Source organism: Heterodontus francisci, chromosome 12 (genome assembly GCF_036365525.1).
Source record: "Heterodontus francisci isolate sHetFra1 chromosome 12, sHetFra1.hap1, whole genome shotgun sequence".
NCBI lineage: Eukaryota > Metazoa > Chordata > Chondrichthyes > Heterodontiformes > Heterodontidae > Heterodontus > Heterodontus francisci.
This window is the reverse complement of record NC_090382.1, coordinates 28,913,506-28,935,121: the sequence shown is the minus strand read 5'-3', so window position 1 is coordinate 28,935,121 and position 21,616 is coordinate 28,913,506. Positions and strand designations below refer to the sequence as shown.

The following is a 21,616-nucleotide window of genomic DNA, read 5'->3' as shown; positions in this document are numbered from 1 at the left end:
AGAGAGCAATGAAGCCACAGAGGAATTTGAAAAGAACGATGAGAATTTTAAGATTTAGACATTGCTGGAGGTACCAGAAAGCACTCGTACCCTGCCACAATGTGTTACTGAGGGTTTGCATCATCTGTGCTGGGAAACTCACTGAGATTACCATGGGGATCAGGAAGTATTTATGGAGGATTTACTTCAGGGGATTAAATGTGTAGTGTAGAGTCTATGATGGGACAGATTGGACATGGTTTCTGGTAGGAGCAGATTTTATGAATCAAAATCTATGTAATATTGCAGAAATAAAACTGTAGCAGCTCATTTGCACTGTGTGTTTGAGGTGCATATGTGCAGAACAACGGTGACAATTCATATTTACATAGTAACTTGAACACAGCAAAACATCACAAAATGTTTCACATTTGTGATCGGCCCTAAGCAGGAGTACAAAGGATGTTAGTGGAGCTGGCCAAAAGCTCAGAGAAAGAACTAGTTTTTCAGAAGGAGGCTTTTAAAGGTGGTGAAAGATTTAGCAAGACTAAAGATTTGAGGAGGAACCTGCAGAGCATGGGGGCAAATGGTTAATGGTTCTGATACGAAGAGTAGAACAGAGTGAGGGGAATATGACCACAGATTAAAGAAATTTAGGGTTGATTGCACAGTGACATTACCATTGCTGTAGTCTGTGCTTTTACAGCATCACTATGAAGATCATTTTGCCCATTCATTTTGAATGTTTTCTCACAATATCCATTTGAAAACAAGCATTAACTAGGTGCATCTGATGAAAAAGATGTCAGGGTTGAGTATTTCTTTCTATGGAGTAACTCCCAATCGAAATGCAAGCTGATCAAAAGCATTTGTGTAAAATCTGTAAATTGCTATTCTGTGGGGTTCTGTCAGTTTTTCAAGAAGTCAGCTTGTCCACTGTGAAATGAGATATTTATTTAATCAATCATTATTCCTAGAAGTTGTAGGTTTATTACCATCTCAACACCACTGGCTGGGAATGATTTACACTGTGAGTACTGTGCACACTCTGAGTGCTGATTGCTTTGGAGAGGGAAACCACATTGGAAATAATACTGTTGTACAAGCACAGAGCTGCCAGGTTATTGAGTATGTATTTACATGATGCAGTATAAATGCTTTGAAATACATATTGAACCTTGAACTTTACCGGGGTTCTTGTCTCTGATGAATAATTTCAGCTGGATATCATGAAGTGATTTATGACTTTAAACCCTTATAAGGACTGAAACAAATCAAGCGTACATCCCTATGAATCTCCTTTAATTAAGTTCAAACCAAACAAATTCTTATAGACACTTATTTAGGTCTAAAGAATTGAACTAGTCTTCCCTCAAAGAAAGAAAACAAACAGAGAATATTACCATCTTTTGGATAGCCTATTTTTAAAATAATTATGGCTAAGCCATAAATATCCCAGATATTGTAAGGGTCTGGGAAACTCTCTTCAATACGTATCTCTCCACTTAAAGAGACACAGAGCGGGGGTTCTTGTAGTTGTATACAGAATACCAAATGAGACGATTTATTAACTTTTTAATATATTTATTAAAGAATTGAACATGCAGTACACTTTAAGTGGATAAGTATACTACAATATCAAATATTACTAAGAGATGTAACATATAATCTTATTTCTAAAATAGAATCCAAAAGTTCAACCTCGATTTTGTTACAGTAAAATATCTTAGAATATCCATCAAAATGTAAAGTAAACTTTTACCTTAAATTCCCCAAATAAGCCATAGGTTGAGCTGCATTGATGAGGAATTCAATACTTCTAGTTCTTTGCTTCAAAAACCTTCATGTTTATACTGTTTCTAAACCATCATTTGACCTTTTAGCATATAGGTGGAACCTTTGTGTGTTTTTCCTGCTTTTGAGATCCATATATGGTAAAATCATTAGCTATCATCCCCACTTAATGTTTTTGCTGGAAATCCCCTGCTCTTGAAGTTGTGTGCATAAGCAATAAATAAATAAATAAACTGGGTTTACTTGGCATCTGTTTCTTTAAGTATCATTCCATTTTATTATTTATTATTTATAATTGTCTTTTTATGGTACCTTGAACCCTTCTTTTGAGTCAGTCTGTCTACTTTTTACCAACACTATCAACTAATTAAGTTTATTGCTACCTCTTATTGATGTCACACAGGATGTTTCAATGTGTGTTTATACTCCAATTCCCTGGCAACAGAGATGCTGAAATGGATTTTCCAACTTAAAAGGTGTTTCTGGTTCACATTCTATAGTTGTAGGGACCTTGGAAGACCTTGAAATTTTTAACTCTACCTTCTTAAAGGGGAATTTCAGTGAGACTTGAAAACTGACCATTTATTCAACCTTTAATTCGAAAAGGTATAATATATTAACTCTATCTAAATTCTACCTAATTAAGCCAATTATACCTTTTTCATCACAATCCATACCCAATTATCACCAGTTACTCTGGCAGAGAAACTCCCGTGGGTTCCGTGGGATTCTGCTTTCTCCATCATTAAATTTGCCTTGCTCAGATTCTCAGCTACAAATATCGTGATGAATCAGCACCTTGCATTGAGGCAGACACTTTTACATTTGCAGGGATTTCTCTCCCAGGTTTCAAGGAGATTAATGCCAAACTGACTTGTGCTGTCTTGCCATATTTATATTAGCCTATGCTCTTACTCTCCCTGGAGGACAAATGGGGAGAAAATGGAGACCCAGGACACAAAATTGATTTGTATAGTACCCACATTTTTGGCGCAGTGGGTGTCATTTTGTTTCCAAATTGACAACAGTGGTGCATGTGGTTCACTTCTGCTCGCCATGCCAGATGCCAATTTGGTAAGGGTGATAGAGAGGGTGCACCGGAAGAGCCAGGGTCCTGGCACCATGCCAGAAAGGCAAGGGGAACCCACCTAGGCCTTTCAGAGCCGCCCCCACCAACCTCGGCATGATCTAACGCCGTTCAGGCACTTAAGAGCCCGGTAGCAGAATCCCCTTTAAAGACAGGGATCCTGCCTCCAGGAGCTGCCGGCCAATCAATGTCCTCTGCCCTGGCTGTAGGCCATTCATACCCAATGTCTCACCATATGCCGATCCCATCACTAAGCTATCCTCTAAAGTATGCGCAGTGTCAGTATTTAAGAACATAAGAACATAAGAAATAGGAGCAGCAGTAGACCATACGGCCCGTCGAGACTGCTCCGCCATTCAATATGATCATGTCTAATCATTGGCGTCAACTTTCCTGCTCGCTCCCCATACCTCTTGATTCCCTGAGAGATCAAAAATCTGTCTATATCAGCCTTAAATATATTTCTCTGGAATACAGAATTCACCCTTTAAGTGGAGAAATTTCTCCTTATATCAGTCAAAATATTTGGCCCCTCATTCTGAGACTGTGCCCCCATGTTCTAGATTCCCCAGCCAGGGGAAACAACCTCAGTGTCTACCCTGCCAAGCCCCTTTTTAATCTTGTATGTACTGTTCCGACCAGGTGAGAAAGGGGTCTAGGGTTTCCCTTTCAGCCTTTTTCTGTTTTGGCCGTAACAGAGTTTAATTTTTAAAAACACCGTGTTTTTAGCTTCCCCTCAGTGAATCCATGTTCACTGTTCTCCAATTGTAATGGCAAAGAAAACAACCAGACAGGTTTTCTTAGATTTAAACAAGAAAGGTGTAAGCTTATTAACTTAAACTACTAAAAATACGCGATGTGACCATGCTAGCATGCATACGCAATAAACGCACACCCAGATAGAGACAGAAAAGGAGAACGAATCAAGGGGAAATTTTTGAAGCAATAGCTGGAGTTCATTTACTGTCTTTTGAGTTTGATGTAAAGTCTTTGATTGCAGTTAAATCTTGCCATCTCGTTGGGTCCCAGTGCACATTTTCAAACTTGCTTTAATAATAATAACAAGAAATGCTGGAACTACTCAGCAGGTCTGGCAGCATCTGTGGAAAGAGAAGCAGAGTTAACGTTTCGGGTCAGTGACCCTTCTTCGGAACTGACAAATATTAGAAATGTCACAGGTTATAAGCAAGTGAGGCGGGGGTGGGGCAAGAGATAACAAAGGAGAAGGTGTAGATTGGACAAGGCCACATAGCTGACCAAAAGGTCATGAAGCAAAGGCAAACAATATGTTAATGGTGTGTTGAAAGACAAAGCATTAGTACAGATAGGGTGTTAACGGACTGAAGATTAAACAGCAGCAAGTACAAACATGAAAAAAAAACAGTGGGTAAGCAAACTGAACAAACTAAAATGAAATGAAATAAACTTTAAAAAAAATTGTAACTGGGAGAATGGAATGGAGTCTTTACAGGAGGTAGGGTGTGAAGAAGTGTAGTCCAGCTAGCTGTGGGAGTTGGTGGGCTCTTAATGGATATTAGGAAACAACCTATCCCCAGAGATGGAGGCAGAGAAGTCGAGGAAGGGAAGTGTCAGAGATGGACCATGTAAAGGAGAGAGAAGGGTGGAAATTGGAAGCAAAGTTGATAAAGTTTTCCAGGCTATGGGCCCTGACAACATTCTGGCAATAGTACTGAAGGCATCTGCTCCAGAACTTGCCACGCAACTAGCCAAGTTGTTCCAGTACAGTTACAACACTGGCATCTACCCGGCAATGTGGAACATTGCCCAGGTATGTCCTGTCCACAAAAAGCAGGACAAATCCAACCCAGCCAATTACTGCCCTATCAGTCTACTCTCAATCATGAGTAAAGTGATGGAAGGTGTTGTCGACAGTGCTGTCAAGCGGCACTTGTGTACCAATAACCTGCTCAGTGACGCTCAGTTTGGGTTCCGCCAGTGTTGTAACTGTACTGGAATAGCTTGGCTAGGAGGCGCTGCAAATTCTGGAGCACAGGTCTTCAGTACTGGTGCCGGAATATTGTCAGAGCCCATAGCCTTTGCAGTATGCAGTGCCTTCAGTCGTTTCTTGATATCATGCGGAGTGAATCGAACTGGCTGAAGACTGGTATCTGTGATGCTGGGGACTTCAGGAGGAGGCCGAGATGGATCATCAACTCAGCACTTCTGGCTGAAAACTGTTGCAAATGAAAATCTTTGGTATTGATTCAGCTCCTGACCTCGTTACAGCCTTGGTTCAAACATGGACAAAAGAGCTGAACTCAAGAGGTTGTGGTTGTTGGAGGTCAATCATCTCTGCTCCAGGACATCACTGCAGGAGTTCCTCAGGGTAGTGTCCTAGGCCCAAACATCTTCAGCTGCTTCATCAAAGACCTTCCTTCTATCATAAGGTCAGAAGTGGGGATGTTCACTGATGATTGCACAATGTTGAGCGCCATTTGTGACTCCTCAGATACTCAAGCAGTCCGTGTAGAAATGCAGCAAGACCTGGACAATATCCAGGCTTGGGCTGATAAGTGGCAAGTAACATTTGCGCCACACAAGTGCCAGGCAATGACCATCTCCAACAAGAGACAATCTAACTATCTCCCCTTGACATTCAATGGCATTACGATCGCTGAATCCCCCAATATCAACATCCTGGGGGTTACCATTGACCAGAAACTGAACTGGAGTAGCCATATAAATACCATGGCTACAAGAGCAGGTCAGAGGCTAGGACTCCTGTGGCGAGTAACTGACCTCCTGACTCTCCAAAGCCTGTCCACCATCTACAAGGCACAAGTCAGGAGTGTGATGGAATACTCTCCACTTGCCTGAATAGGTGCAGCTCCAACAACACTCAAGAAGCTTGACACCATCCAGGACAAAGCAGCCTGCTTGATTGGCACTCCATTCACCACCTTAAATATTCACTCCCTCCACCACCGACAAACAGTGTCAGCAGTGTGTACCATCTACAAGATGCACTGCAGCAACACACCAAGGGTCCTTCGACAGCTCCTTCCAAACCCATGACCTCTACCACCTAGAAGGACAAGGGCAGCAGATGCATGGGAACATCACCTCCTGCAATTTCCCCTCCAAGCCACACACCATCCTGACTTGGAACTATATCACTATTCCTTCACAGTCGTTGGGTCAAAATCCTGGAACTCCCTTCCTAATAGCACTGGAGGTGTATCTACCTCACATGGACTGCAGCAGTTCAAGAAGGCAGCTCACCACTACCTTCTCAAGGGCAATTATGGAAGTGCAATAAATGCTGGCTTTGTCAGCGATGCCCACATCCCAGGAGCGAATAAAAAAACCAGAGGCCTCCAGCTTGAAAGGAGCAGCAGGCTGCAATGAAAGGTAAGTAAGGGAAAGGATGCTTCAAGATGGAGGAGCCATCTCGCCACCATTTTAAAATCTGAACTAAAAAAGATGGATCTTGCCGCCAGGCCACCACTGTTGGAAGGGGTGGTGGTGAGGGTGGTGGTGCTCCTCTACAGGGCGGCTTGTCTCTTCTCCTGCTCCCAGGCAGGCAGGAAGGGCCTCTAGGCCTGTCGGGAACACTAGCCCCCTCGCCTGCCACCTCCAGGCACCTAAACTGTTCCCTGCCACCTGCGGGAACCTGGAGGCCTACTGTAAGATCCGAGTTGGCCTTTAATTGTCCTTAATGACCCATGTCAGCTACCCACCATGTGTGGGCAGCTAGACCTGCTGGCCCCCAATCCTGCCTCCGCAAAAATGGCCCAGAGCGGGATGGAGCTGGGGAATCGGTTCAACGGCTGGTGGGATTATTTTTACCTCCGGCCTGCCTCCAATCCTGGCCCTGGCAGGGACGGGTAATCCAGCCCTTGTTTCCAGTCGATGCTCTTCACTAACGTGTACGGTCAGTTCCATTGAACAACATAATTAAATAATATATTTATTTAATTTAGAGATGCAGCACTGAAACAGGCCCTTTGGCCCACCAAGTCTGTGCTGACCATCAACCACCCATTTATACTAATCCTACATTAATCCCATATTCCTACCACATCCCCTCCTTCCCTCAATTCCCCTACCACCTCCCTATACTAGGGGCAATTTATAATGGCCAGTTTACCTATCAACCTGCAAGTCTTTGGCTGTGGGAGGAAACCGGAGCACCCGGCGGAAACCTACGTGGTCACAGGGAGAACTTGCAAACTCCACACAGGCAGTACCCATATTCAAACCCAGGTCACTGGAGCTGTGAGACTGCGGTGCTAACCCCTGCACCACTGTGCCACCCTTAGTAAAAATTATATTGCCCTTGAGTAATTGAATGAAATAGAAATATCCTTGTGTAAAGTGCCACTTTTGAACTTCCTTGATACCTTGGTGGGTAAACACATTGTGTGCACAGCACTGAACTTATAGGCAAGAAGATCAGACTGAATTGCTGCTCTGTGCCGACTTCATCAATCTCTGATGGAATGGCAGTGGCACATTTTGGGTTATTAGTCCCTGGGCAAGAGAGAGAAAAAGTCACTCCAGATCCTTGCCCTAATCTCTCACCTGTTGAACACTGCTAAAAGGGTTTTTATGTGACTCTCAGAAAAAAAGCCAAGGATGAAACAAGACTATATATCCCAACCAATTCCAGTCTTCATGCACCCCAACAGTCCTAATCTGCTGCTTAACAAGGTGACCCACGACCACCTTCTCAAGGTACTGGAGATGGGCCATGACCCACATTTCAAGAATACTTTCCTATAAAATGTCATACTCTGATGTTACCTGTTGTACCATTGTAATGTTTTAGTAATTGATGAGATCCACGTGCTTCAAAACACTAAAATAATAGCAAAATACTGCAGATGCAGGAAATCTGAAATAAAAACAATAAGTGCTGGAAATACTCAGCACGTCTGTCAGCATCTGTAGAGAGAGAAGCAGCGTTAATGTGATCTTTCATCAGAACTGGCAAAGGTTTGAAAATAATTAGGTTTTAAGCTAGTGAGGGGGGTGGGTGGGTTTGTGGGGAAGAGAACAAAAGGGAAGGTGTGTGATTGGGCAGAGGGCTGGAGAGATTAAATAACAAAGCTGTCCTGGGACAAATGCAAAGAGAGTGTTAATGCTTGTGGTGAAAGACAAAGCTTTAGTCCAGAGAGAGTGTTAAAGGCAGAGTACTGGGCAGCTCTGTCCACATGAAAAAAATGGGCACATGTCTTCAAAACACTATCTTTTTCACTTCAAAGCTTGGGTTTCTCTAATGTACCTCATAGCTCATCCTTTTTATATTGGGGATTAATCTTATTGCCCAATGCTGCAGCCTGTCAAATATGCATCAGTGCTTATTGCAGTGCAGTAACCAGAACCGAGACTGCAATCCAAGTGAGGTGTGACCACTGCATGTCAAATAATTGCTACAATGTCCCCTCCCCCAGGAGGCAAACAATCAGCCGGCAATATTACTCACAACTGAAGAATGCCAACAAAAACGAATTATCACAACAACAAAACCTTGTGTGAATGAAGGCTTACAGTTCAAGGACAAAGGCAGACAATTGGTGGAGAAGGAAATTATAAAACAAGAAATATGTTTGTTCTTGTAATTTGGAGCAATGACTCTTGGGACAAATGTTATTCATTAGCATTCTCAAAACAGATTAGCAGAACAGATTGTTCAACCGTATTTCATAGTCAAATTTAACATTTATTTTTTGTCATTCATTTGACAGATGGTGGCTGCTTCATTGACTAAATGGATGGATATGGATGGATGAAGGTATGACTAATAGATGAAAAACCCAGTAGTATAGAGAGATGGTATTAGACACATGATAGAAAGACTGACTTTGTAGTAACAGCATAAGGCATGTTTACATAATGGAGAGGCTGATTGAGGTACTGGACAATGTTGTGGATAAAGACAAAGAGCAGACAAGCCCCATTCCTCTTCCAGCCCAATATCCTTTCAAAGCTGCTCTTTTTTTATTTTGTGTGTAATACCTTGTTGACTTTGAACACATAGAAAGGGTTCTTTCATTATACCAGTAGGTTATTTGATCTATATGTTGATGGAATCGGATTATCTTCTCACTTAGTCAATCCATTTTCACATTGGCACCACTTATCACATTGCACAGCTATATAGTGAGAATACTACATGTGTATGCTGAGTGTTGATCAACAGTAATCAGCAACAACTTGCTTTTATATAGCCTTTAATGTAGTAAAATCCCTCAAGGCGCTTCACAAGAGCTTAATTGGGAAAAATGTGACATTTAGCTACATATTAAGACAGGTAGTGTCTTAAAGGAGGGGAGGGAAACAAATAGGAATAGGGAGGGGATGAGGGAGAGATTAGGACCTAGGCGGTTGAAGGCACAGCCACCAATGGTGGGGTGAAGGAAATCAAGAATGTGGAAAAAAACAGCACTGGAAGAGCGCAGAGTAATGGTGCTGTGGTAGGGTTATGAATGATTGGGGCAATGCTCATTGATTGCTGTGCACTGGAAGATGATCCTTTGTTCTAGTAGCAAGGATGGTCTTATGAAGAAGAAACAATAGCACAGGGAATTTACAACATAAAATAACAGAACATGTAGAATAAGAAAAAGCCATTAAGTCCAAAGCTTCTCTGCGGCCAATGTACAAAATGCCCTAGGATTGACTCCACCCTAACTATTTTAATATTTTATTGGAAAGATTTATAATCCTGATCCCCAAAGGTTATCAAATGAAACTTTAGAATAACTATCTCTCATCTATACTATTCAGCCAATAAATTTGGCTACACAGGAATCACTAACTAAAGCCCACCTTCCCAACCTCAGTATCGTGGGAATCATTGTGTCTCCTGGAAACTGTTATCAACGCGGACTAAAATTATTCCGATAACCTTAGATCCCATGTTCGACTGGATATTTAGCCAACTCTTTTTCAAGGCATCAATTATGTTTCCTGAGGTTCTCTTGCACGTATCCACCACAGTTTTGGTGTGGGATTTCTTCTTGCCTCTTGCCATGTTTAATGCATGGTCTTCAGCTTCAGAATCAACAAAATACTGATGTTAGAGCTGATATTTTACCAGTGAACTAGTACTAGTTCTAGTCTGGCAATGGTCGCAGCTAGGCAGAAACAGGGTTCCTGCAAACAAATAAAAGTTACTCAGAAGATGGATAAAGAGCTTCAGTCATCAGGTCACCTCTTTCATATCTTAATAGTTGTGAGGTGTGTTTTAAATATTGGAGATAATTTTACATTTTTTGAGTGTCACTGTACATTTGCCTCTGAATTTAGATGGAACTTTAAGGGGCAGATTTTAAAGCCCACTGGGGGCAGGAATGGATGCACATGTAATTTAAAGATCACATTCTCTGAGGTCGGCACTGGGACTCACCACCATCGGAATGCAAAATCATTTTTAAAGGGACAATGGGAGGGAGGGAACAGCAAGCGTGCACACCTTCAATTAAGTGTTTCTCAGCAGCAATTTGCAGTTTGTAAAGGAAGGGAATGTGAAAAACACAATGTCTGGAACATGGCAGGGTGTACAAGACGTGAACACAGTGGGGGGCTGTGAGAGCTATGGGAAGGGCTGATTAAAATAATGCTGAGGCATAAAATAAAACTTTGCTGCTCCAAAAGTGCCACAGAGTAGCATTGCTGGAGCTGTAAGACTTGTTTTTCTCAGTGGTGAGTGATAGGAATCCGGAGAGGGTTCTGGCATCACTTGGGCAGCTGGAATTGGTAGGGGAAAGCCTGGTGAATGCGCAAAGCCCAGCTGAGGGAGTTCAGATAGGAAGAGGCTACTTTGACATTGGAAAGAGCAGCCGGGATAAGCTGCAGCAGACACAACCTCCTGGACAGCAGGAGGTCAGAGGAGCACAGTGGGGGGCTGAAAGGGGAAGAAGACCCATTGGGTGTTTTATCCACGAGTCAGCTACCTGCAAATGACAGAGCGCCAGTGCCATAGGAGGCTATGCCTATCCAGGCAGATAGTCTTGGACCTGTGTGCTCTGATCCACAATAAGCTGAAGCCTTATGGCCCCATGGCACTCCCTCACCTGCAGCCGTCAAGGTCACCATCACCCTGAATTTTTCTGCAATCGAGTCATTCCAGGGATCAGCTGCGGATCTAAGTGACATCTCACAGTCGATAGCTCTAGATGCTCGCAGTGTGGCGCATTTGCACGTACTGGAAGCTGCATATATTAATACACAGGACCCTGTTCTTTGCAGACAGAAAGAACATGTACACACATTGCGCCTGTTTCAGCTAAACAAAATAAGTGACAACCATTTGCTGGTTCATAACTCAGGGTAATGCCTTGTTCAATCAGAGTCAAGCTGCCTGGTTTAAATTTCAAACAAGCTTGGCAGTTAACTGCCAGTCACCATAAACTGGTGCATTCTCCATGGCAATATCTCTACCAATCAGAGTCCACTTGCTAACCAATCAGCACTCTCTTCTCACACAGTGTAAATTGTTGCTTCCCGTACATTGGTATTCTTGTGAACTGTCCTGATGAGTGTAAGACGAAAAGCTTCGACAAAATATCTCCTTTTTCAGCAATACTGAAATAGAATTAATTAAATTCAATTAAAGTACAGAAAGGGAAGAGGAATGAAAAAAGAGACAGAAAGGAAAGTAAGAAAAACATTTTATTTGACATTTTAAAATCTCTACTAAGAATTTACTACATACAGAAATGAAATTAAACAGTTTAAATTGTTGCTTTACTGGGCCAGAGAAGTTGATTGATTGGCATTGCATTAACAATGATCACAACTTTAAATGAGTACGTACACTCTTAATCACCAGTTCTAACTTTATGCAGTGAGTTTAATGGGGAGTTAATGTGCAAATCCAGCAAGTTCTTAAAAATAAAGGGGAAGCTATGGTCAAGATGCTCTTTGTACAAAGCAAACTGTGGAGCAGTGTAAATTGATCAGCAAGTTCTGGAGATTCACAACTCATGGTGTATCTCTCAATCCGCTGAACTTGCTGGCTGATTTGTACATTAGTAACAGTGTGTGCTGGTAATGCATTATTATTTTTCCAGCAAGATTTGAGCCAATGATTTACCAGTGCTACCCATTCAAGTAATGATCTGAATTAATTGGCCAGATATTAACGAACCATTACTCCATCCCCCTGGTCTCCATGAGCCTCATGTAATTTTTGCTGTGTTCCAACTGAGGCAGGAGTAATGCACTGTCAATTCAGTCCCACTACTCCACCGGTCACAGCATATTATTAAAGTTTCCCACCTACTGGAAATTAGCCAAATTAAACACTTTATTAACCCCCAGAATAAAATGCACCAAAACCAGGTATCTTTAAACAACAACAAATTAACTGTTTATTAATAAACTAAATCTTAAACAATATTGAGATAAATCTAACTCTGAAAAGATTTTATAACTTCTTATTCCTCCTAACCCTTTTTCATACCATATCCATTCAAAAACCAATGGTTAACTAGTTCCAAATGATGTTTTAAATTAGAACTGTTTGTTAGGAATAATAAAACAACTGGGTTGTAAGTCTTGGTGGGTTACGTTCCCGGTTCGGTGAGGAGTCCCAGAGTTGAATAGTCAGATGCCACTCAAAGTCTCCAGGCGAGTTTGATGAACAGTCTGCAATGGATAGGTGTTCACAGCACTTTGGCTGCAGTAGGTGTCACACAGTTCCTTCAACAAGGAGTATAGCAGGACTATTTAGATTTTTGAATTAGCAATCTATCAGTAGAAACGTTACTGAGAATTCCAGAACTCCCAGAAACACAAAAGGCAACTGAAAGTCACTCCTGAGGCAGAGGCTTCTTAGAGACTGGAAGTAAAAAGGAATTTGCTACCTCCAAAAATGTGAAGCTTGCTTTCCAGGGGTCTTTTCCTATTTAGGCAAAACACAGCCTGTAGGCCAATGTAGATTTTCTGCTGAGAGAGACAAATCCTTCCTTCCTTCAAGGAGAGCATGCTTCGCTGATCTGCCAGATCAAACCAGTTCTAGCCAGTTTTTACACACAGTCAAACTGATGCAATATGGCATAAGACCGCATCTCTCTTGCTGTTGCTTAGGAACAGGCTTGCAGCTCGCACACATTGTTCCCAGAGAATATAAAAAACTGATCAGTCTTAAAGGCACACAGACCGCCTTTAGTTTTTAAACGGAGAGAAAAAAACACTTCCATGACAACTGGGAATTCTCACTTTTCTTACCCTTCTCTGAGTCCAGCCCAACGCCAGCAGGGTTGACACTGAGGCTGTCATGTGGGAAACAATCCCTGACAAGTAATGTGAGAAAAGAGTGGTGGGGGGAGAAGTATTTCAGTCAGTAGATGGGGAGAGGCATGGGGCTGGGTCTGGGGCTGCAGAGCCTCATAGTCTCCTGAATAAATGCTCATAAAGACAGTACATATTTAACACTGCAGTTAGCCAGTTTAGCATTCAGTGGTATGTTAGCCTTTATCACAAGAGGATTTGAATACAGGAGTAGTGAAGTCTTGCTTCAATTGTATAGAACCTTGGTTAGACTGCACCTGGAGTACTGTGTGCAGTTTTGCTCCCCTTACCTTAGGAAGGATATTATTGCCATAGAGGGAGTGCAATGAAGGTTCACCGGATCTGTTCCCAGGATGGCATGACTGTGCTATGAAGAGAGATTGGGGAAACTGTGCCTGTATTCTCTAGAGTTTTGAAGAATGAAAGGTGATCACATTGAAACCTACAAAATACTTAAAGAGATAGACAGGGTAGATGCAGCTAAGATGTTTCCCCTGGTTGGGGAGTCTAGAACCAGGGGACACAATTTCAAAATAAGGGGGAAGCCACTTAGGACAGAAATGAGGAGAGATTTCTTTACTCAAAGGGTTGTGAATCTTTGGAATTCTCTACCCCAGAGGGCTGTGGAAGCTCAGTCATTGAATATGTTTAAAGCAGAGATTGACAGATTTCTACATACAAATGACATAAGGGGATATGAGAATAGTGTGTGAAAAAGGCATTGAAGTGGATGATCAGCCATGATCATATTGAATGATGGGGCAGGCTCAATGGGCTGAATGGCCTAATCCTGCTCTTATGTTCCTAGCCTCAACTTAAGTGAGTGTGATAACTGGGAATTCTCACTTTTCTTAGCCTTCTCTGAGTCCAGCCCAAAGCCAGGAGTGTAATAGTAGTTTCTTCTTGTTGAAGTTATCCTTAAATAGAAGTCATGTGATGAGTTATTTGAGTAGAATTCCACATTCAGGGACAAAATTGTGGCTTGATACTTGTGGTTGAGATGACTAATTTATCGCTGAACTTGGATCCGTTGTGTTCCAGCCTCCCAGGTGATCTGGAAAGGATCAATTGCTTTTACTACGTTGCTCCTGCTTCCTGAAGTGAGGCAAAAAAAATTGTAAGCCAGCTGTCATAGGCCAAGCCTGGGCCTCCTTTTGGTGCAGTATGCTGTCATTCTGAGTTGCTCCTAATCCAGTGGCGGGTACATCTCTGTTGTACTGCTACAGGTGCAGCCGCATGCTCTGAGTATCAAAATGAACCCAGTCCCAGGATTTGGGGCTAGGTCAGTGGTGGGTTACAATGGGGAATAGAAGTCTCACATCACCATACTTCCCTCAAATAGCCCTCAGCTATGTTAAACAGAGATGTTGATTCATTTATTTGAGTTAACAGTAACATTAATATCACTAAGAAGAAATTGTACAAATGCGTTAAGTGTTCACGTGAAAACTTTGCTGGCGGGTAGTACCCACTCTTGAATATCAGGCTGTTTGACAGTGGGAGTATTTTATTCAAGCTCAACCTGATTCACGCACATTTATACAAGGGGTCATTGGATAAGTGTTCAGGAGTGAATGCGCTGGGTAGTTTCTTGTTTCTTTCATCCACAACGTCAAGGCCAATTGCAGCGGAAGAAAAGAATGACTTGCATTTAAATAGTGCCTTTCATGACCACTGGATGACCCAAGTGCTTTACAGCCAATGAAGAGATTTGATCAACTGCTGTCACAACTGAGATTAGCTCGCTAACCCAGACTAGACTTTCTGTTTTTTATATAGCTTAGTTGCACACTGGCTTTATCAACTTAACCAACTTAACTATTGGGGAAGTCAGCAATTACAGAATTTAAGTTGTTTTCGTTTACCAATGTACGGTTAATTGTCCAATGCCCATGGCTTTGAAAATTTCTCTTTCTTTTCAGAATTGCTGTCTGACTCCAGAAGACTCATAATAGCAAAAACAATATGACTGGATAGGCAAAGATGAAGGCTCCACTCAAAAGTCTCATCTCCTATTTTTCCATTGACTTTCAGTCACAAATTGCAATAGTCTAAAAGCATGCCAAAGAAATGCTGGAGGGCTTTTGCAGAAAGGAAGTGTATCTGTCAGAAATATTAGAAGTGTTCTAAGAGGTGGTGCAAGAAGCTTGTCTAGTTTTCCACATGTCTAACTTCCCTAAGCAGTGGGTTGAGAATTAATAAAACACCATCATCTCTTAGCAAATGGAGTTGCAATGTTAATTTTGTCATTGCAGTTGTATAAGTAAAGAACTTTCTGTTCGTATCATCCTAACTGAATCATTTTCTTTGGTGTCTATGTTCCAGGCTTTACACAGCCAGACTGATGGCAGGAGGGAGCCAAGGAATGTGAGACAACATGTGCTAGTGAATTTGCACTAAAAAAAATGGCAATTTATTCTTGAATTAAAAAGAATCACAGGGAAGAACTGAAGATGTCCAAGAAGGGGCGTGGGAAGGCTGAAAAGCCTGAAGCCCTGATAGCTGCCTTACAGGCTGCTAATGAGGAACTCAGGACTAAACTGACTGATATACAAATAGAGCTTCATCAGGAGAAATGCAAGGTGAGTGATGCCTCTTTTATTTGATTAAGTACAGCTAAAGGAAACAAAGTATAGCTTTGGAAGGCTTTCTCAGCTGAATGTAAAATAATGGATAATGCATAAACCTTTATGTAGAACTAATTGATGACCGTTTAGAACAACATTGGGGTATCGTAGCCCAAAATTGCTGTGTTATAACCACTGTAAGTGTTTAACATTAATAGTGCTCTCTAATTATTTTGGCCAGAAGGTTGACCAACAGAATCATCATTAACCTTTTACCATCTAAGCTTTTTTTCATCAAAAATTGCCCAAACTATAGGGGAGGCTGCACTATTTGAGATTTCAAAAAGCTGACTAAAGTTCTACATTTATAGGATAAACTGTTTATTTTGGTTTTAGCTATAGTGAACCCTGTATAATCACTCTAAAACTAGTAAGTAATTGAAAAAAATCCCTCTCCACAGCTCATTAACTTGAGAGACCAGAAAACTTAACTCCTAGCCAGAAGGTCACAAATACAATTCCTGGCAATTTATCCAACTTGCTTTTCCGGGAAGGGCAAGTTCAGTCCATTTTGTCCAGCTCTGTGATCAGAATGCCATGTAAAAAGAAAGCATTTCATCTATGGGACAAAATAAATTGGTCCTAAATCAGTATGCTTTGATAATACCAGGAGGTACTGAACGTATTGTTTATATTGATATGTCAAGATTGAGAGAATAGAAATCTTGGTTTAATTAAATGCCAAGTCAACTGGAGATGAACTACTGGTGTGTGATCTGAGTAAGTCCTTTCTCTATGGAAGTGTATTTTCTGTTAAAACAGAAAATATCTCCTCAAATACACATATATTAAAAATCATTTCCTAGCATACTCACTGATGGTTCAGTGGGCAGGTGTGGGCTGGTGTTGTACTGAGCTACATAGACCAGGAAGGCCCCAAGTTTGACCCTTGTCCTGTGCCAAGTTTGCTGAACTCAGCCGGAGCAGCAATGGAACACAAGAACTAGCAGCAGGAGTAGACCATATGGCCTATTGAGCCTGCTCCACCATTCAATACAATCATGGCTGACCTTAGGCATCAACTCCACCTTCTCGCCCACTCACCATATTCCTTGATTCACTGAGACACCAAAAAATGTCTATCCCAACCTTAAATTTAGTTAACAATGGAGCATCCACAACCCTCTGGGGTAAAGAATTCCAAATATTCACAACCCTTTGACTGAATATAATTTCTCCTCATCTCAGTGCTGAATGATTGGCCCTTTATCCCGAGACTGTGCCCCCGTGTTTTAAATTCCCCAACCAGTGGAAGCCATCTCTCAGTGTCTGTCCTTTCCAGCTCCTTCAGAATCTTGTATGTTCCGATTAGATCACCTCTCATTCTTCTGAACTCCAGAGAATATAGGCCCACAGCATGCCTCCAGACAAGGGAAGGAAAAGATCAGCTATGACTTACTGCTTCCTATTACCTTCCAGTCACTTCTGTTTGAAGGTTTTTGTGTAAATGTTGGATGTGGACAGGCCTAGCTCAGCTGCACAATCCTCCATGGAAGTTGGGATATTTAGGTGAGATACCTTGAGGGCTGCCACTTACTGTGGATGAAAAGTTCTGCGCAAGTCACAAACTTCAGTCAAGGAGGAGGGTAAGTGTGAAAAAGCAAAACAAGGGTCTTTCTGCAAGAGAATTCGATATCCATCCTAAATACTTCCTTGCTTTAGAAACTAGTGGAGCCAAGCTGAAAGTAGCTTTCCAGGCTAAAACCACAGAGTAGCTTAATTCATCAGTTAGTCAGTAAGCCAGTATCAGTAAAGGTTTCTCTTGGTCAACCCACGTCCATATTCTATGTTCTTTCTGAAACCATTTTCTGCAAAAGTTGAATTTTAGCTCTTGTTACCAAAATGTTTCTGTGAAGGAATACTAAAAATCTGACCTTATACAGCACAGAAGGAGGCTAATCGGCCCATTGTGCCTACGATGGCTTTATGAAAGAGCTTTCCAATCAATCATATTCCCTTGCTTTTTTCTTGACAGCCCTGCCATAAAGCTGGACAAACCAGATGACCAATTTACCCAAATTCTACATTATGTTTAGGACCATTCTCGGCTAACAACACAACCACTAGGTGGTGCAGTACTGGCACATGCTCAAATACAGCCTCATCCACTGAAACATTACTGTCTGTTACTTCTCAGGCAGCTGCCAGTAATAAACATGGCGCTGGTCAATTTGACACAAAAAAATGAATTGTACCCAAACTGCCCTCACTGCATAATGGCTGCGATCGTCACCTCCACGCTCCCCGCCCCCCCCACCCAACAGCAACCCGCTCCTCTCACGAACGGCGAGCAGTCGGGAGTGGGGGGATGGAGCAGCCAGAAGCCAGGAGTGGGGGGATGGAGTGGCGAGCAGGGGGATGGAGCAGCGAGGAGTCAGGAGCGGGGGGATAGAGCAGCGAGCAATCGGGAGTGGGGGGATGGAGAGGCGAGCAGTCAGGAGCAGGGGGATGGAACAGCGAGGAGTCAGGAGTGGGGGGATGGAGCGGCGAGCAGTCAGGAGTGGGGGATGGAACGGCGGGGAGTCGGGAGTGGGGGGATGGAGCGGTGAGCAGGCAGAAGCGGAAGGGACCAGGATACTGGGCTGGAGGCAACGATCGTGGCCATTAGGTGGTGGGGGGGGGCGGTGAAGCAATACATTATGTTATTACGTCTAACATTATTACGTGATGACGTGACCGCACACAGGTGCAGATTCATACTGGCAAGCTGGTAAATGTTCGGATGCACTGATGACGTCGGTGATCGCTCTGCACATGCTCTGCGTTGTCAGGAGACACTCCGATAATTCTAAAGATCAATGAGCAACATTAGTTTCTCTCTGTTTCAAGTTACCTTACAAATTCCTACCACATTCAAGTCAACTGTCGAGCTGAAGGAAAACATCATCCAACTTAAAGCTGTCCATTTAATGTTCCTTCCAAATTACATTTGAACCATTTCTATTTTGATTTCATGCTAATATGAAAAGCGAGAGTATCGACTTATTTCTTCCCACAAATGGCAGTACCTTGATTTACTTTCTATTTTCTTGCCAACTTTTGGTCTGACTGATAAAAGATTGAAATTTCCTTATTTGGACAATTAAAATGACAAATTTTAGTGCAGTCGCTCCTAAGGTATTAACAAAAAGACTTGCATTTATATAGTGCTTTTCATGACCACTGGATGTCTGTAAGTGCTTTACAGCCAATGAAGTACTTTTGAAGTGTAGTCAGTGTTGTAATGTAGGAAATGTGGCAACTATTGTGATAATGCAATATGATAATGACCAGATAATCTGTTCTTTTAGTGATGTTGATTGAAGGATAAATATTGCCCAGAACATTGGCGATAACTCCCCTACTCTTCTTCGAAATAGCGCCAAGGATCTTGTACATTGGCCCGACTAAGCAGATGGGGCCTTAGTGTAACGTCTCATTCAAAACATTGCACCGCCGACAGTGCAGCACTCCCTCAGCACTGGAGCGTCAGCCTTGATTTTTTTTTTGGCAATTTTATTCCCCAGTGTGCCGTTTGTTTTGGTATTCTAATTTTCTGTGTTATTATGTTTTCAGGTTAGTAAACTTGAACGAGAAAAGGTACAAGAGGTAAAGCGTATACGAGAACAGGAGCAGCACAAGCACACAGCAACAGTCACAGACTTGAAAAGCAAACTACATGAGGATAAGATGAAAGAACTGCAGTCTCTTCGAGAGACGCTGATAAAGCAACATGACCAGGAACTGGCTCGTATGATCAAAATCAAAGAACACGAGATTCATCGACTTAAGTCACTTGTGAATGCACTGCGAGATGGCAGCAGTGACAAAGTAAGAACAGCATTGTTCAATGAGGCCCGGGACGAAGCTCGGAAAGCATTTGACTCTGAGCGCCTCAAACTGTTGCAGGAACTAAGTGAACTAAAATCAGCCAAGAAACAGGTGGAAGAGTCATTGAACAACATGATTCAATCAGATAAGATAAAAGCTGGAAACTTGAGGAGCGAGCACCACTCCCATCAAGAAGCCATCGCCAAAATCAAATGGGAGTCTGAAAAAGAAATCCGAAGGCTGGTGAGGATCATTGATTTCATGACTTCGACTGTTGCCAATGTTCCATTATTATTTCAATGGCTTTGCTTTTTTTAACATCAACTGTGTTGTAATCATGGCAAATCTTGCATGTGTCAGATGATTTTTCATGGTTTAAAAAAAAAGAAAAAGCCTGGTGAAGTTTGTTTTTGATCAGTTTTTCAAAGTCCGTATGTTTTTGGAAATCACAACTTGTAGATAGCATTTAAATTACCTGAGAGTTAGTACATTCAGATTACAGACTCACTAAATACTTCTACTGTAAATCAGTGCAGTAGAAATTGGATTACAATTCGCACATTCTTTGAGTGCCACAATGTTGAATTCTGCAACGCGATGTTCCGGAACTTTGCCAGAAGTGCAGCAACACCATATTGGTTTAGGCACTCAGTTTCAGGCAATCTCAACAGATGCCTACTATCAGACTTTCCCTTTAATAGTGCTTTCTCATCCTAATTTTTGGGCTGGTTTTACTAAATACACAAAAAAGGGATTTATGAAATTTATTCCAAGTAAATGAAGTAACAACCTGACCAGAATAAAAATCCTGAGAGCAAGTTAAAAATAACATGCACTTATTAGCCAGTGCTAGTTTTAACCGTGGTAACTCCTTTGTGACAAGTATTGAAAAAAAAAGGTAATGGTAGAGATGAGTGACAAAAAAAATGCCCTCAATTAACTTATTTACCAAATGAAATAAAATAAAATAAACTGGCACCAGAGCTGCATTCTAATAGCCATGGTTCTGCACCTACTATGATGAATGCACACAGATTTTACACTGTGATGATGCATTGCATGGCACTGTTGGGGCTGGATTTTCCCTATGAGAGTGGGAAACAGAAATCAGCACTGTTTCTGGGTCCCAAACCCTCAGGGGGAAGCACTCACACATTGGGATTTTCACAGAGCAGCCCTCTTAATTGGCATGGAGACAAGATTCCACTTGAAACTGGAGGGCTGTTCAGAGGCCTTCCAAGTTGAGAGGAGCAACAGGCTGCAATAGAGAGTAAGTAACAGAGAGGGTACTTCAAAATGGAGGTGCCCTCTCATCAACTTTCTTCAAACGTTTCAGTAAAAAATGGCTCCAGCAGCCAGACCACTGCTGGGGTGGGGTTGGGGAGAAGGGAGAGGGGTGTGCTCCTCTTAAAGGCAGCCTGTGGCTGCTCTCACACCACTAGGCAGGCAAAAAAGGCCGTTAGGCCTGTCTGAAGCACTGACCTCTCGGCCTGCTGCTGGGTGTCTGCCTCCAGGCGCCTAAACTGTTCCCCGCTGGTGCTGGAAACTAAAGGCCAACTGGAAAATTCCAGTCAGCCTCCTTTAAGTGGGCTTAATGAGCCTAATTGAATACCCACTGTGTGGGGGCAGGTAGGCCTGCTGGCCCCAATCCCGCCTCCCCTAAAATGGCCGGTACTGGGAATGGCATCAGGAGACTAGTATGCCAGCCGGCTCCAGTATTTTGGGCCCAGACTGCCTCCGTTCCTGTCCGCAGTGGGGCCCGAAAATCCTGCTCTTGGAAACTACTCCATACCAGGCAAACAAAACTGTCCTGTTAATCAAATAAAAGTTTCTCTCAAATTTTTAACTATTTCATATGGATATTAAATTATTAAATCAATGTTTATTGTATTGGTGAAGATGTGTGTAAATGTGTATTTGGTTGGTCTTCAGTCTTGAATAAGTAACACATTTAACTGCCTTTTATGCTGTATGTTATACCACAATGAAAGATGAAAGGAATTATTGGATTAACGGTTAGAATTAGAATTAGAATTAGAACATTACAGCGCAGTAC

At 42.2% G+C, this 21,616-nt stretch overlaps 1 protein-coding gene across 1 annotated transcript in view; it reads left to right on the top strand.

Moving 5' to 3' along the window:
• jakmip2 (janus kinase and microtubule interacting protein 2) overlaps positions 1-21,616 on the top strand; it is a 310,932-nt gene that overhangs the window by 139,679 nt on the left and 149,637 nt on the right. Inside the window, exons 2-4 of the mRNA XM_068042905.1 lie at positions 8,572-8,618; positions 15,449-15,705; positions 19,306-19,803. Of these exons, the coding sequence (XP_067899006.1) occupies positions 15,577-15,705; positions 19,306-19,803 (627 nt within the window). The 5' untranslated portion in view covers positions 8,572-8,618; positions 15,449-15,576. The remainder of the gene's footprint in view (positions 1-8,571; positions 8,619-15,448; positions 15,706-19,305; positions 19,804-21,616) is intronic.